The sequence below is a fragment of the Salvelinus sp. IW2-2015 genome, linkage group LG6.1 (assembly GCF_002910315.2).
Source record: "Salvelinus sp. IW2-2015 linkage group LG6.1, ASM291031v2, whole genome shotgun sequence".
Classification (NCBI taxonomy): domain Eukaryota; kingdom Metazoa; phylum Chordata; class Actinopteri; order Salmoniformes; family Salmonidae; genus Salvelinus; species Salvelinus sp. IW2-2015.
The window spans coordinates 14,915,648-14,934,020 of record NC_036845.1 but is presented as its reverse complement, the minus strand read 5'-3'; the positions used below and the strand labels follow the sequence as shown (position 1 = coordinate 14,934,020).

General features: G+C 42.6%; 1 protein-coding gene across 3 annotated transcripts in view; it reads left to right on the top strand.

Annotated features, from left to right (window-relative positions):
* Positions 1-13,382, top strand: part of LOC111965173 (uncharacterized) — a 33,520-nt gene extending 20,138 nt beyond the window's left edge. For 2 of the 3 annotated variants that reach the window (XM_070444027.1, XM_070444028.1), the window contains exons 4-5: positions 11,019-11,126; positions 11,296-13,382. In XM_070444027.1, coding sequence (XP_070300128.1) covers positions 11,019-11,126; positions 11,296-12,186 — 999 coding nt within the window. In that variant the 3' untranslated portion in view covers positions 12,187-13,382. Of the gene's footprint in view, positions 1-7,669; positions 7,855-10,340; positions 10,487-10,672; positions 10,812-11,018; positions 11,127-11,295 lie in introns of those variants that run through there. The other variant, XM_023989200.3, reaches the window with a different exon arrangement.
* The last annotated feature ends 4,991 nt before the right edge of the window (positions 13,383-18,373 follow it).

Below are 18,373 nucleotides of genomic sequence, written 5' to 3'. Positions count from 1 at the left end.
ATTTAATCCATTTTAAATTCAGGCTGTAACACAAAAATGTGGAATAAGTCAAGGGGTATGAATACTTTCTGAAGGCACTGTAATTGGTGGAACGACCCATATGCTATTGCATTATCAGTTGCTGAAAGAGGTTTTTCATGTATTTATTCTATCAACTAGTCTTGCTATCACTAGAAACCGGTTCCATTTGTCATGACGTTGGCCTGGGGGTAGGTTTATGACAGTCATAAATACCTCTTCCCCTCTTTTTCCCTCTCTCTACCCTACTGATGTGAAAATTGAAAACCCCTTTGTTAACATAGAGATTCTGGGAACATCAGAAAGGTGGGGGGAAATGAACTATATTCTGGTAATCCCACCAATTGAACATATGCGGTGGTACTTAATGTATATTATGTCAGTTCGGTTGTCATCTGGCACATTCTCATCAATGATAGAATGACATAAACTCTACAGTGGAAAGTCTACACATCAGAGTTATTGGATTCACATGGAATTGTTGTTCAATGCTCTCTCAACACACACACCACTCCGGCCCTCCCCACCACTCAATCACTCAGTAACAGCCTGCCTCACTGCCTAACAGTCAGCAGCAGGTCACGGTGAAATATATATATTTTTAAGAGAAATGCCATGGCAGCCACGGTGCACATTAGAAATAGCCTAAAAAAATGCAACCAGCAACCAATACATTTTCAACCGAGTCACCGTTTTCAAAGTAGCCCAATTTGCTAGGAAACCATGGACATGGCAACCCTGGCCGTACTCACCACCCTCTGTAGGGCCTTGTGGTCGGGTGCCTTGCAGTTGCCGTACCAAGCAGTGATGCGCTCAATGGTGCAGTTGTAGAACTTTTTGACGATCTGAGGGCCCATGCCAAAACTTTTCAACCTCCTGAGGGAGAAAAATGGCACTGCTGTGTCCTCTTCGCAAGTGTCTGTGTGTGTGTGGACCAAGTTTATTCCTTAGTGATGTGGAAACCGAGGAACTCGAAGCTCTCGACCTGCTCCACTACAGCCCCATAATTTCCTGCAGTCCACGATCAGCTCCTTTGTCTTGCTGACATTGAGGGAGAGGTTGTTGTCCCGGCACCACACTGCCAGGTCTCTGAGCTCCTCCTTATAGGTTGCCTCATTGTCATCGGTGATCAGTCCTACCACTATTTTGTCATCAGCAAACTTGAAGACGGTGTTGGAGTCGTGCTTGCCCACGCAGTCGTGGGTGGACAGGGGGTACAGGAGGGGATTAAGCACACACCTCTGAGGGGCCCCCGTGTTGATGGTCAGCGTGGCGGATGTGTTGTTGCCTACCCTCACTGTCTGGGATCGGCCCGTCAGGGAGTCCAGCATTCAGTAGCAGAGGGAGGTGTTCAGTCCCAGGGTCCTGAGCTTGATGATGAGCCTGGAGGGGACTATTGTGTTGAATGCTGATCTAAAATCAATGAACAGCATTCTTACATAGGTATTCATTTTGTCAAGGTGGGTGAGGGCAGTGTGGAGTGCAATAGAGATTGCGTCATCAGCGGATCTGTTGGGGCGGTATAAGAATTGGAGTTGGTCCAGGGTGTCTGGGATGATGGTGTTGATGTGAGCTATGACCAGCCTCAAAGCATTTCATAACTATAGATGTGAGCGGTACGGGTCGATAGTCATTTAGGCAGGTTACCTTGCCATTCTTGGGCACGGAGACTATGGTGGTCTGCTTGAAACAAGTTGGTATTACAGACCGGGTCAGGGATAGGTTGAAAATGTCAGTGAAGACACTTGCCAGCTGGTCAACTCATGCTCTGAGTACGTGTCCTGGTATTCCGTCTGGCCCCACAGCCTTCCAAATGTTAACCTGTTAAAAGGTCTTACTCTTATCGGCTACGTAGAGCGAGATCACACAGAACAGCTAGTACTCTCATGCATGGTTCAGTGTTGCTTGCCTCGAAGCAAGCATAGAAGGCATTTCGCTCCTCTGGTAGGCTTGCTATCTGTGATAGTTTGCAAGCCCTGCCACATCCGTCGAGCATCAGAGCCGGCAAAGTAGAATGCGATCTTAGTCCTGTATTAACACTTTACCTGTTTGATGGCTCGTTGGACGTCGTAGCAGTATTTCTTATAAGGGTCCGGATTAGTGTTATGGTCTTTGAAAGCAGCAGCTCTAGCCTTTAGCTCAGTGCGGATGTTGCCTGTAATCCATGGCTTCTGTTTGGGTTATGTACATACGGTCCAGGGTTTCCGTCAGGAAAATGTGGCACCGGACAACATTTACCGGCCATTTGAGAAATTTACCAGACCCATGTGCATTGGGTGCATAACTCAAAAGGTAATTTGCAGGAAAACACCATTCTAAACAGCACACATGGGAAAGCACCTAAACAGCACAGCTGATAGCGGTTCCATATCCTCTACGGCAGGTATCCCAAACTGGGGTACTGGGTTAATTAAAATTGACTAATTTCCTCATATGAACTGTAACTTAGTAAAATCTTTCAAATTGTTACGTTTATATTTTTGTTCAGAATAGATATTATGCTAGTTATTATAGACCAGGTACCCCCAGGGGAACGCACAATGCCGTCGGGGGTACGCCAAATATGTCACGCCCTGGCCATAGAGAGGTTTTTATTCTCTATTTTGGTTAGGCCAGGGTGTGACTAGGGTGGGCATTCTAGTTTCTTTATTTCTATGTTTTCTATTTCTTTGTGTTTGGCCGGGTGTGGTTCTCAATCAGAGGCAGCTGTCTATCGTTGTCTCTGATTGGGAATCATACTTAGGCAGCCTTTTTTCCTTTCGCATTTGTGGGTAGTTATCTTTGTTAGTGGCACTATAGCCCTGTTAAGCTTCACGGTTGTGTCTTCGTCTCTTGTTTTGTTGGCGACATTTACATTTAATAAAAGAAAATGTACGCTCACAACGCTGCACCTTGGTATCCTTCCGACGACAGACGTGACAAAATAAAAATGTGATTAACTTTTTTTTTTTACATTCCATTTATATTTTCCAACGTGGCTATACATTTGAGTGAGTTTTTTTCTCTCGCATTAGTAGCCTCGTTTCACTGCCAAAAATAAAAATAACCATCTAGTGTTCAGCGAAATAACAACACAATGTCAAATACAGGTAGCCTAGTCAAATAATTAACAACCAATCACATTAACCATTACTCTCTCGCGGGACATCCATTAACGGTCCGTATGTAGCCAAACGTAGCTGCTGCTCATTCCTGTTTGCTCAAAAATGCATAAATGGTTTAAAAAAGTAAGACCCGCGTCCATAGAGGCACATGTCAGCTCTATTGGTACTACTGCTACTACCAGCAGTACTACACCTGTCGACAACACAGGTTGTTCTGCTTCCACGAGCACATGAAGTGCTAGCATCAGTAATTCTACATTTGTTGTTAGCCCAGCTAGCATGGACACTGACAGTTGTGATTCTGATGCAGCCAAAGAGCTACTGCCCCCTTACCCGGGAAAGCACCGAACAACAGACAGGAACATTGGACCATCAAAGAGGCGCAAATATGATGAGAACTACATTGATTTGGGGTTCACTTATATTGGGAGTAGTGCCTTTCCTCAGCTACAGTACTATCACAACTCGATGAAACCTTCACTCTTGCGCAGACATTTAGAAAAAAAACATGCCAATTTGAAAAATGTTGGAGCGAGAATTAAGACGACTTTCGAGAAGTAAGACATGTATAAAAGCAACAGATACCATTAATAAGGGGCTAGAAGCGTCTTATATGGTGAGCTACCGAGTGGCTAGGACAGGCAAGCCCCATACTATTGTGGAGGGCTTAATTCTTCCTGCTGCCACGGATATGGCTGGGACAATGCTGGGGGAAAAAGGCCAAAAACACTATACAGACAATATCTTCATCAAACAACACTGTTTCAAGACGCATCAGTGACATGGCAGGAGATGTTTTGAAACAATTACTGCTTCACATACAAGCCAGTGAATTTGATGTGTTACAGCTGGATGAGTCAACAGACGTGGCGGGCCTGGCACAGCTCCTGGTATATGTCTGTTACGTTTATGTTAAGGTCAATTAAGGAAGGCATCCTTTTCTGCAAACCACTGGAAACCAGGACAACAGGAGAGGATATTTTTAAAGTACTGGACAGCTTTGTGACATCAAATGGACTTTGGTGGTCAAGATGTGTTGGTATCTGTACTGATGGCACAAAAGCCGTGACAGGGAGACAGTGGAGTGGTAACACGCGTGCAAGCAGTTGATCCCGACGCCACTTGGGTACACTGCAGCATCCACCGAGAGGCTCTTGCTGCCAAGGGAATGCCTGACGGCTTGAAAGACGGTTTGGACACTACAGTGAAAACTTTGTTAAAGCAAGGCCCCTGAACTCTCGTGTATTTTCTGCACTATTCAATGATATGGGCAGCGACCATTTAACGCTTTTACAACATATAGAAGTTTGCTGTTAATCAAGTGGCAAAGTATTGACATGTTTTTTTAAATTGAGAGACAAGCTTAAAGTTTTCTTTGCTGACCATAATTTTCACTTGTCTGACCGCTTGCACGATGACGAGTTTCTCAAAACACTGACCTATCTGGGTGATGTTTTTTCTCGCCTAAATTATCTGAATCTAGGATTACAGGGACTCTCTGTAACTATATTCAATGTGCGGGACAAAATTGAGGCTATGATTAAGAAGTTGGAGCTCTTCTCGGTCTGCAATAACAAGGACCACACACAGGTCTTTCCATCATTGTATGATTCTATGTGTGCAAATAAACTCAAGCTTACGGGCAACGTCAAATGTGATATAGCGAAGCACCTGAGTGAGTTGGATGCGCAATTACGCAAGTACTTTCCCGAAACGGTTAACTCAAACAACTGGATTTGTTATCCCTTTCATGCCCTGCTTCCAATCCACTTACCAATATCTTAACAAGAGATCCTCATCGAAATTGCAGCAACGGTTCTGTGAAAATTGAAAATTGGTTTTCTGGATTGGGATACGCTCAGAGTATCCTGCCTTGGCAAAACACGCTGTTAAGACACCGATGCCCTTTGCAACCACGTACCTATGTGTGAGTGGATTCTCCACCCTCACTAGCATGAAAACTAAACTAAGACTGAGTGTGGAAAATGATTTAAGACTGAGGCTCTCTCCAATACAAACCAACATTGCAGAGTTATGTGCATCCTTTCAAGCACACCCTTCTCATTAACCTGTGGTGAGTTAATCACAATTTTCAATGAACAAATAAAGTTTTATATGTTAGATTGTTAAATAAAGAGAAAAATGATTGATTATTATTATATTATTATTTGTGCCCTGGTCCTATAAGAGCTCTTTGTCACTTCCCACGAGCCAGGTTGTGACAAAAACAGACACTCGTTCTTATGTTTAATAAATGTATTGTATATTGTGTGTGTGGCAGGCTTACAATGATGGCAAAAACATTTGAGAGTGTGCTGACTCTAGTGCTAGTAGACTCTAGTATGCAGCTGGAGGTTGAATGTTTGAAGGGGTACGGGACTGTAAAAAGTTTGGGAACCACTGCTCTTTATGGTAGAGTGGCCAGACTGAAGCCACTTTTCAGTAATAGGCACATGACAACCCGCTTGGAGTTTTCCAAAAGGCACCTAAAGACTCTCGACCATGAGAAACCAGATTATCTGATCTGATGAAACCAAGATTGAACTTTTTGGCCTGAATGCCAAGCTGATGAAACCAAGATTGAACTTTTTGGCCTGAATGCCAAGCGTCACGTCTGGAGGATACCATCTCTACGTCAAAGCATGGTGGTGGCAGCATCATGCTGTGGGGATGTTTTTCAGCAGCAGGGATTGGGAGACTAGTCAGGATCGAGGCAAAGATGAACGGAGCAAAATACAGAGAGATCCTTGATGAAAACCTGCTCTAAAGCGCTCAGGACCTCAGACTGGGTCGAAGGTTCACCTTCCAACGGAACAATGACCCTAAGCACACAGCCAAGACAACGAAAGGAGTGGCTTCGGGACAAGTCTCTGAATGTACTTGAGTGGCCCAGCCAAAGCCGGGACTGGAACCAGATCGAAAATACCTGTGCAGCAACCAACCTGACAGAGCATGAGAGGATCTGCAAAGAAGAATTGGAAAAACTTTCCAAATACAGGTGTGCCAAGCTTGTAGTGTCATACCCAAGAAGACTGGCTGTAATCGCTGCCAGAGGTGCTTCAACAAAGTACTGAATAAAGGGTCTGAATACTTATTTAAATGTGATTTTTTTTTACTTTTTTTTTTTTACTACATTTGCAAAAAAGTCTAAACCTGTTTTTGCCCTGTCATTATGGGGTATTGTGTGTAGATTGATGAGGGGAAAAAACGATTTAATCAATTTTAAAATAAGGCTGTAATTTAACATAATTTGGGAAAAGTCAAGGGGTCTGAATACTTTCCGAATGCACTGTACACTGGAGAAAAACTGCCACTTAAGTTTTGTGGTCAGTTTGCATTAGCTTGTAAGTTTAATTAAAATATAGTGGCTGGTGAGGGTCTACTTGGGGAGAGTGGGTCCACCGAGAGACTGAAGTGAGATGAGTGGAGGCCCCACACACACCCCTCAGAGAAGTGTCTGATGCCCTCCCAGTCACCCCATCACAATCCCCTTGATAGAGCCCCTCTTCACTCTCACCAATAACCACCATTGAATCTTAGCTATAATGCCAAACAAGGAATAATGACTCAACATCCTCTCCTAATCTGTTCAGAACTCTTTTTCATTTTGCAAGTCACAAAAATGTATACAATTACATTGTAGTATAATTAAATGCTTCCTTCTCCCTCTACCAAGCCAAACCCATCCTCCCCTCCCACTCAAGCCAAGCTTTTCTCAACTTCCCATGCATTCGCATTAATTCCCGCCCAATTTATACCTAATGCATCCGCACACTTATTCTCTCCCATCCTCCTACACATATTCATATTCACCATCCCACACTCTCCCCTCATCCTTCCATTCATATACACAAACTCACAAACTTACACACACACATCCATAGAACAGTTATTGACATATGCTATATTTCCCCCTTTGAATGTCTTTTCAGTGTCCATGTAGTCCATGGCATTGGCTACTTCTATCGTTACTTCATAGAGAAGAACAGTTATTTGGGGAAAGTAGAGTATAGATTGAATTTGGGGGAGGAGAAAATTATAGTGTCTCAACTTACAATAAGCTGTTCTAAGACATCACTGTATGTAGCCTGATGCGCTCATCGTTATTTCCTACAGCTTCTTCTCAGAGCAGGGTGCTCCCCTCCAACTGGGCAGGTTTCTTGTAGCTTGATTAGGGCTTCATCTGCGCTTGTGAATTCCATCCTTTGCGCTCCCTTCCATACCTACAGTATTGTCGGGAAGCGGGGGTTGAGATTTGATTCCCTTTTCTCCAGTGACTGTTGAAACAGAATGTATCGCTTGTGGGTTTTTTTTCTCAGCCTAGCAGATAGGTCCTGGACGATTCCGGTTGTTATACAGCCTGGATTCGAACCAGGGTGTCTTTAGTGACGTCTCTAGCACTGAGAAGCAGTGCCCTAGACCGCTGCGCCACTCGATTTATCGATTATAGAGGCTTAATTTGAACTTTGTTGTCTGGCTTCTACATATAACCACAGTTTTGTCGGTACAAAACAGATGTACTCACTCCCCATGCATCCTATACGAACATGCGCCTGGCACTTTCTCTATGTATGACAGACCACATTCTCTGTAATTTCCAAAGAAAGGCACATGACTACTTTACGGGTGGGGCAGAGGAGACGTAAAAAACACAGACAGCTGTATTCTCTTATGTTTAAACCTGACGCACCAAGACAGCAGCCGTTCCTTAACTAAACTGACAGAGGTTGAGGTAAGGATATTTTAATAGAATTTGATCTTAAAGACCAGGTAGCAGATAATGGACATCTGGTGCTGTATATTAATTTAAATAATATAGCTACATGGGTTTAAACTAGAAACATTCTTTGTTAGCTTTCAATTGTGCAATTTATACACCAAGCATATAGAAACCACAGACTGCTGGAAAGCCCCAAACGCAAGATTGTAATTTCTATGACTCACACATTGGAGGAACATATTGCCTGTAGCCTACTGTACATGGTAACCTGGTAGGTACCAATTGGCACATATGGAAAACGGCTGTGAGGATTTTCCTAAAATATTCACAACATAATACAATTACGATCTAATAAAAATCTAATTTCATCAATAACATGCGGGAAACCATATTTGAGTCAACATTAGCAAGCCAGCTGCAGATAAAACAGAAAGTGAATTCTCTCCCCCATCTCTCCCAAGTTTTAGCTTGCAGCTATCACTGTCTAGGTTTAAGATATTTACTAGCCCATACCAGTGACAAACTTATCTATGTTATCGACATATGGCAGTACACAAACAAAATCTAGCTCACTTATTTTGTCAGTTAGAAAGAAATAGCCGCAAATTCATTCAGAAATAGAGAAAGTGGATACCTAGCTATAGCAAGCTAACGTTATCTGCTGCCTCTTCAACAATAAGCAACTGTGACTACATTGATCCTAAGATCCAAAAATACACTTTTATATGGACCAACACCCGCACTCGGCATGCCATATAGAACGGCCAAATAACCGCAACGCACGGCCCCCACAAACACCTCGAAAACAACTTTTTCACATATTTAGATGGAAGACGTGAGCTAAATGCGGTAGCTTTTCAATAATGAAATGTGCCCCGCAGATAGACGAGTAGACGCCCAATTCACCTGCCTCATTTTGAATCTCACTTTGTACAATTTTTTCATTGACTGTGTGAAGCTGACCACAAGGCTTTGTAGGATTGTTTCCAAAGTTAGAGCAGATTTGGATAACAAACACAACTTTTAGAACAGCACTACAATATTTGAACAATTGATCTTAGAGTTTGTAATGTTTGGGAATGTTTTTGGCATTGTTTTTTCTGGCATTGAGAAATAGGTGCTACACTGCCTTTAAGACTATACTAACTGTATTTGATTAACTTCCCACTTATAACACACATGACGTTAATCAACTTTTCTTTTGTAAAATAGAACAAAATGTGATTTTGTGTGTTGTATCAGTATCCAAAGAGGATTGCAAATGTTATTGCTCTATTCTAGAGGTGTCAACGTAATTTTCCAAATGTGGCCAATTCTGTAAAGCCAATGTCAAGAGAGCTGCACATTGCTTGGGGGTAAAAAGGACATTTTCAAATTCTGCATATTTACATGCTCAAAGTTTAGCAATTTCCTCTTTGTTGGAATAGTATGAGCTCTGAATTAATAATTGTAGTATTGGGAACTAGGGGACACATTATATCTGATGGCAGGCCACAAATGGTCACTGAAAGGTATCTACCTCTCTTGATATGCTAATGTCTGTCCCTCAGACAGCTTTGCTCCTATTCATCATCTCTGACTTTTACATTTCGAATTCCTACTCTTGCTTTTTCTTGCTGTGACTATTGCTCTGTATCTTTCTGTGTCTCTGTGTCTAATCTATATTGATACTATGCCAATGAATGACAAATGGTTGACTCACAACACAGCATGTGACTTTTTTGTGCCTTTGTAGTTTGACAACATTTGGCTGTGCTGGCATAAATAGGGTACTGTGCTATCAGGGATCTGGGAACTCCTCAATTAGAGTTGGTTGGTTTTGAATGGTTTAGAATACCAGGTTAGATTTTCAACAGAATGTCCACCTTACTATGTGAAACTGTATGTGTAATTCCTGTTCTACAGTTGCAACACTGTTTGCTTTAGTTTGTAGTCAACAGACACACCCTTCTCACCCACTTCATTATCATCTTTTGTTTGGAATTCTCTCTTTGTCTTTGTAACTTTGAGATAATTGACTCTGTAGGGTGTACTTACCGCAGAGTCCCATCTGTTTTGAGCTCCACCTGTTTAGCAAAATTACCTGTTTTGCATGTTATTTTGGCATTAATACATGTCACATATCAGTTTGCAAACAATGTAAAAAAGAAAATCACTGAGTTAATAAAGCCGCATACAGACATGGTCTCTTTTTTGCTTTCTTGAGTAAGAAAGCACCAAAATGCAGGTGTTTCAGCTTAGCTCAGTGCTTTCTGTGGCGGTGGGGCAGCTAGTGGAAAATAAGACAAGTACGGGTTGGTAATGTTCTCTAGTTGCGTCGTGATTAGCTCAGTGTTCTGTCACTCATGGGGACACTACGTTACCGCAAAATTTATGGGGAGAGCTCGAAAATTCAAGCCCCTTGGGTGCTGCCATAGTTATATTAGAAGTGACCATCCAAGAAGGCTCAAGGTTTTTAGATCTTGACCCCACTGCCCACTCCTCACCAAACCCCCTAGATGGCGTATTCCACCAGCACTCTTGCTGCTGGCAGCTTTGGGAAGGTATACAGGGAGAAGTACAATGACACCTGGGCTGCAATCAAGAAGGTGCCACAACACTTAATCAATAGGAGAGACCTGGAGAGAGAGTGTCAAGTATACAAGTGAGTATGACAGACAATGTGCTATAACGGTATGTTGCTAAGTGGTGATGATATCAGAGATGGTGTTGATGAGGGTGCTGATGAAAAGGTCATTACAGAAGTGCTTGGTTTTGCTGTAGTCCAATGCCCCTCATAACCCTTTCTCTCCGTTTTCTTTCACACTCCCTCTGTGACCTGGGACTCCAGTAAAGCGATTCATCCTAACATAGTGAAGCTTCTGGGTAATCCAACACTCAAGGACTCTAAGTGGATCATCCCCATGGAGTTCATCTTTGGAGAGGAACTGGAGACAACCATCTTCAAATCACAAAAATCTAAAATACATGTCTGCCTATGGATCCCACTGCTGCCACCAAACATGCATGCGACAGTGTTGATGAAAGTTCACATAGCAAAATGTTTGTCTGAAATATCTGATTTAACAAGTATCTATGCCTACAGGATTTTCAGGGGGCCTTCCCAACTTTATTAAAACATTTCTATGTGCAAGTTAGCTCATCGGTTGATAATCAAAGCCTTTATTCCCCCACAGTTGACTCCATCGATAAAGGCCACCATCATCACAGGCATGTGTGAAGGTCTGCTTCACCTACACAGCAAAGATATCGTCCATCAGGACCTCAAGCCCGAGAACATCATGGTGAGAAAGGCAATAAGTTGTTTTTGTTGTTCTGATGTTCGTCATTAATGATGCAAGACTTTAGAAGCAGTTGTCCATCTGTTGTTTATCACTATCACATTATCACTGTAAATAAATAGACTTGATATAAAACTATATTTCTCCACCCCTCTCAAATGATCTCTTCCAGGTAGAGCATGACACACACAGAGCTGTGATCATTGATATGGGACTGGCCAAATTCTTCCGCAATGGCCTAAATTCTGCCATGGATATGGGCAATGAGGCCTACTCTCCACCTGAGGTTCTGCAGAGGAGGGGCCAGAGAGATCAGCGCTCGGACGTGTGGGCTATGGGTAAAATCATTACCGAACTTTATGCCAGAGTCAGGCTGTACACCCCCAGCGTCTGTCCAACTAAGATCCAGGAGACCCTCAGTCTCCAAGGCCAGCAGTACTGTAACGCTGTCTGTAGGATGGTGCAGAGAGACCCCACAGTGCGGGCCACCATGGCCGGAATCATGCCAGAGATACAAAGGGCAGGGGTAGATTGCGGTGGCAGCAACACCGAAGGAAAAAAAAGAGGACATCTTCTGACACCCTTTCCTCACACTCAGGTAAAAGACACCTTGCCACGTCCTCAAGCTCCTGTACAGCGTTCACCATCTCCATCGAGATTTGAGCGCAATGCTTTACCAAGGCCTGAGGCCAAGATGCTAGTGGGGCCTCCTGTGAGAGCAACTTCTCCATCGAGATGGGAACGTACAGCTTCTCCAAAGCCTGAGATCAAGACGCTAGTGCGAGCTCCTGTGCGAGCGCCTTCTCCATCGAGATGGGAGCGTACAGCTTCTCCAAAACCTGAGGTCAAGACGCTAGTGCGAGCTCCTGTGCGAGCGCCTTCTCCATCGAGATGGGAGCGTGCAGCCTTGCCAAAGACTGAGTTGAAGTTTGAGGTGAAGACAACACTGCAACCACAACCCACACAGCGATCACTTTCCCCATCAAGATGGGAGCGAACAGCCTTGCCAAAGCCTGAGGTCAAGAACTCACCAACTCCCCTTCCAAAAGGTAGACCATGGTAATACTCTGGATCCATCAGGAATAGCTCAACCCAGTCAAAATGTCATGAAACAGCTTCTCTACAAAGAGGCGTCGAGGGGTCTCCCATGCCCACTCCCCACAACGGGCAGGGTGTGAATCCGCCGCTATGCGCAAATGAATGGGAAAGTGGAGACTTGGGAGCAAAAGGAGGTAGAGACTGAAGGAGGTAGGATAGTCAAGTTTGAAGATGTGAAGTTTAACAAGAAGTCGTAAGTAGGTTATTGACAGTTTGTGAAATAGTAGGGAGTTGATTTGACTCTGCTTCTCCAGAGCAACAACAATAAAAGTTGTATTGCACTATTAAGAAGAAAAACCTAAGGTCGAGTAAGGATTCATGAATGATGTTGAAGGACTATATCACTTTACAGTATTGCTATAATGTTGCACATCTGGTTAGGTGCCAGTTTGCAGAGGCAACTGGAGTCAAATAACTATCTGTGAATGTTTCTGAAATCTCATCCCTCTTGCAAATCAGTTTTATCTTTAGCTTGATATCATTCATTTGACTGTGAACATAGAAGATACAAAAATGTTTTTTACTAAAGACAAGATCTTACATTTAGCTTACAATTAAGAATTAAAGTCATTTTTCACAAATATATGCTGTGTTATATCCTCTTTACAATATGGTGGAAAAATTGCAAGATTGTTATAATACTTTTATTGCATCAAATGGTTGTTTTATGCAACAGAATAGAGTATTGTTAACTATTGTGTGTGTGTTCTACTGAGGATGGGCCTCTGGGAGATAACACTGACAGGAGATTTACGATGTATTTTGGGTGATAAACCTAAAGAGCATGAGTTAATGTTTCTGTTCTATACCTTACCAGGGAGAGATGGTTCCAGTTTGGAGTCGGAGGGCCAGACTCTCTATACAATGAACTGTTGACACAGCAGATACTGTCTGCTATGTATTATAGGTATCTTTCATACAAATCTTAACCTTGTGACCCATTCTATATATCTGTTGTTCGTTATGTAGGTTGAAAGGGGTGTATCTTGGCTATAAATTACCTTTGTACTTTAGTCTCTGGGCTCTCGACAAATCATCTGAGCGTGAATCGTCGACCAGCCATCATTATCGTAGAGCACTCAATCAATTCACTTTACATGTGTGCGTTGTATTGACCTGCTCCCTTATTAACAAGTGATTAAATATTTAGTTTAAGTATAACTCTGACTTGTGTGTTAATTTCTTTACTTTCAAATGAGGAGAGAAACTTAACTACCATAACAACAACAAAGTGTACAAAATGGCCTCTTTTCAAGACATTGTCAACCAGAGCTGTGTTCAGCTCCAGACAGGGTATCCCACTCACAGTTCATCCTGTCAGAAGGAACTTTAACACAGGTGTTTGAGTAATCCTTTTTTTTGTATTAATCATTGTATTAAGGCCACTCTGGACTGTGCAGACTTCATTGAGAGAGGATCAATTAAATCAGAAATACAGTATCACATTGTCCCTGACAATGCATTGCGGTGAGTTCTATCTTCTGGTGCAGGCACCCTGGACAGTATATCCACATCACAATGAAGTGAAAGTCAAGTTATACATCAACTGAAGCAAACTAAAGAGCACACATAGAGACATGATAATACAATATCATGATTTGATAATAAGTCACTGCATGAACTGTTAAAGGGTAAATGTTGCATATCAGTGGCGGTCGTGCCGTTTTAGATCAGGGAGGACGTTATTTTTATTTCTATTACAGCATGTGGAATGACTGTCATTCATATTCCATTAACCCAGCTCAATGTAACATCAATAGGTTTAGGCTACTACATGATAATCAAATATTCCCTATTGCCATCATGAGGTTGCTACAACTTAGCCTACGAATAAAAGTTTACAATATAGGTGCACACAGGGAACATTTTGTTTAATCAAGGTGACAGAAAGTGACACATTCAATACCACCTTGCACTCTTGCGTGCATCTAGGTGATCTAGGGTGTAATCATTAGTCCATACAGTTTCAAACAAGAGTTTCTAATTGACAAATTCAGGTATTTTTATTCACATTTTGTTCCATTTGCTTCCGTTTAAGAATCGGTGGAATGAATACACCCCTGATCACCAGCGAACACGGTTCACTTTCATATCAGCCACAGACAAACGGCATGATCACTTTGCTCATTGTATGATTCTATCTCGCATCTACGCACTCTCTTCCTCTCAACTTTTCCCTTTGCTTGTGGACTTCATTGTGACCAGGCAAAATAATATTTCCAAGTTAAACCTTCATACCATAATCACTAACCACTATACACAGCCTACATCGTTGTGTCACCATATTAACTAACATCATAGTCAACGTAGCTACTAGAACTAACGTGTTAGAAACCCACTACAATCATGCAGTACAGCAAGCAGTTTAGTAGTTACACCGGTGGGCCCGGTGACAATAAATCGATCCAGTGTTGGATAGCCATAGCCAGCTAGCTAACATAGCATTCCTCTCTGTTTGACACAGGTGTTTGAGTAGGATAAACTAGCTAGCTGTATTCACTAGCTAAGTAAGTGAAAGTGGATAATTTTTGTCAAAATTATTTTGTTAAAAACTGTTCAACTATTGTCATTCTCTCTCTGTGTCAACTACTCACCACATTGTATGCACTGCAGTGCTAGCTAGCTGTAGCTTATAGATTCAGTACTATATTTATTCTCTGATCCTTTGATTGGGTGGACATGTCAGTTTATGCTGCAAGAGCTCTGATATGTTGGAGAACGTCCTCCAGAAGTTGTCATAATTACTGTGTAAATCTTTGGAAGGGGGTAAAAACCATGAGCCTCCTAGGTTTTGTATTGAAGTCAATGTACAGAGGAGGACGGAAACTAGCTGTCCTCCGGCTATACCATGGTGCTACCACAGAGAGTGCTGTTGAGGCTACTGTAGGCCTTCATTCTGTTTTAATCAATTATTTGGTGACATGAATATATTTAGTAAAGTTTTATCTAAAAACAACTTTAATGTTCCACTATTAAACATTTTCTGAAATTCACTGAGGATGGTCCTCCCCTTCCTCTGAGGAGCCTCCACTGGTGTGTATAGCGTATGTCTAATTAATCACTACACAAACACTGTAGCATGCTTCAGCATTCTCAAATGTGAATTCATAGTGGTCGGTGTGGTTTTCTATACATTCCACTCATCTAATACAAATCCAACCAAATAATTTTTTTAATTGTCATACGCTTCGTAAACAACAGGTGTAGACTAACAGTGAAAGTCTTACTTACGAGCCCTTCCCAACAATTCAGAATACAATAAAACAATTAAAATAATAAAAGAAAAAAGACATTAACAAGAGAAATAAATACAAAATAAGCAATGATATCTTGGATATATACATGGCGTACCAGTTCCGAGTCGATGTGCAGGGGTACGAGGAAATTGAGGTAGATATGTACATGAGGATAGAGTGTGTAAGTGTGTGTTGCAAATGTGTGTACGTGTTATGTGTGAGTGTGCATATGTGTGTGTGTGTGTATATATATGTGTTGAAGTGTCAGAGTAAGTACAGTACCAGTCAAAAGTTTGGACACACCTACTCATTCCAGGACAATGAAATAACAGATATGGAATCATGTAGTAACCAAAAAAAGTGTTAAACAAAATCTAAATATATTTTTATATTTATTTGAGATTCTTCAAATAGCCACCCTTTGACATGACAGCTTTGCCCACTCTTGGCATTCTCCCAACCAACTTCACCTGGAATGCTTTTCCAACAGTCTTGAAGGAGTTCCCACATATGCTGAGCACTTGTTGGCTGATTTTCCTTCACTCTGCGGTCCGACTCATCCCAAACCATCTCAATTTGGTTGAGGTCGGGTGATTGTGTTGGCCAGATAATCTGATGCAGCACATTATCACTCTCCTTCTTGGTCAAGTAGCCCGTACACAGCCTGGAGCTGTGTTGGGTCATTGTCCTGTTGAAAAACAAATTATAGTCCCACTATGCTCAAACCAGATGGGATGGTGTATCACTGCAGAATGCTGTGGTAGCCATGCTGGTAAAGTGTGCCTTGAATTCTAAATAAATCACAGACAGTGTCACCAGCAAAGCACCCCCACACCATCTCCTCCATGCTTCACGGTGGAAACCAGATGATCTCTGCATGTGTGTTCACCTACTCTACGTCTCACAAAGACACGGCAGTTGGAAACAAAAATCTCAAATTTGGACTCATCAAATCAAAGGACAGATTTCCACCGGTCTAATGTCCATTGCTCGTGTTTCTTGGCCAAAGCAAGTCTCTTTTTCTTATTGGTGTCATATAGTAGTGGTTTCTTTGCAGCAATTCGACCATGATGGCCTGATTCACGCAGTCTCCTCTGAACAGTTGATGTTGAGATGTGTCTGTTACTTGAACTCTGTGAAGTATTTATTTGGGCTGCAAGTTCTGAGGTGCAGTTAACTCTAATGTACTTATCTTATCCTCTGCAGCAGAGGTAACGGAGTCTTCCATTCCTGTGGCAGTCCTCATGAGAGCCAGTTCCATCATAGTGCTTGATGGTTTTTGCGACTGCACTTGAAGAAATGTTCAAATGTTCCGTATTGACTGACCTTCATGTCTTAGAGTAATGATGGACTGTTGGTTCTCTTTGCTTATTGAGCAGTTATTGCCATAATATGGACTTGGTCTTTTGTTACTTGTGTGTCATCAGTATGCATGTGTGCATATGTTGTGTGTGTGGCCGTATTTACTGTGTTTGTTGAGGTGTCAGTGTAAGTATGTGTGATTGTGTGGGTAGAGTACAGTGTGCATAGAATCAATGCAAGAGAGTTAGTGCAAAAAGGGTCAATGCAAGTAGTCCGGGTAGCCATTTGATGAGTTATTAAGCAGTCTTGTTTAGCAGTCTTTGGGCTTGGGGTTAGAAGCTGTTCAGGGTCCTGTTGGTTCCAGACTTGGTATACTGGTACCACTAGCTTGCAGTAACAGAGAGAACAGTCTATGGCTTGGGTGGCTGGAGTCTTACAATTTTTTGGGCATTCCTCTGACCACGTCTGGAATGGCTGGCAGGGTGCTCAGCCCTAGTCATGTACTGGGCCGTACTCACCGCCCTCTGTAGCGCCTTCCAGTTGGGTGCCTTGCAGTTGCCATACAAAGCCGTGATGCAGCCAGTCAAGATGCACTCAATGTTTCAGTTGTAGAACATTTTGAGGATCTGTGGGCCTATGCCAAATCTTTTCAACCTCCTGAAGGGGAAGAGGCACTGTTGTGCTCTCTTCACAACTGTGTGGGAGTGTGTGGACCATGTTAATTCCTTAGTTATGTGGACACAGAGGAACTTGAAGCTCTCAACCCACTCCACTACAGCCCCATCAATGTAGATGGGGCCATGCTCACACCTCTGTTTCCTGTAGTCCACGATCAGCTCCTTTGTCTTGCTGACATTGAGGGAGAGGTTGTTGTCCTGGTACAACACTGCCAGGTCTCTGACCTCCTTCCTATGAGCCATGACCAGCCTTTTCAAAGCATTTCATGGCTGCAAATGTGAGTGCTATGGGTTAATAGTAATTTAGGCAGGTTACCTTGGCGTTCTTGGGCAAGGGGATTATGGTGGTCTGCTTGAAACAGGTTTCTATTACAGACCGGGACAGGTTGAAAATGTCAGTGAAGGCACTTGCCAGCTGGTCAACATATGCTCTGAGTATTTATCCTGGTATTCTATCGAATGTTAACCTGTTTAACTGACAAAGTACTTACATCGGCTACAGAGAACGAGATCACAGTCTGGAACAGCTGGTGCTCTTATGCATGGTTCAGTGTTGCTTGCCTTGAAGCGAGCATAGAAGGCATTTAGCTCGTCTGGTAGGTTCGCGTCACTGGGCAGCTCATGGCTGGGTTTCCCTTTGTAATCCGTGATAGTTTGCGAGCGCTGCCACATCTGTCTAGCGTCAGATCTGGCATAGTAGGATTCGATCTTAGTCCTAAATTGACGCTTTACCTGTTTGATGGCTCATCGGAGGTCATAGCGGGATTTCTTATAAGCGTACGGATTAGTGCCTTTAGCTCAGTGCGGATGTTGCTTGTAATCTATTTTTGCTGGTTGGGGTATGTATGTACAGTCACTGTGGGGATGACGTCATTGACACACTTATTAATGAACCTGGTGACGTAAATTCCTCAATGTAATCGTATGAATCCTGGAA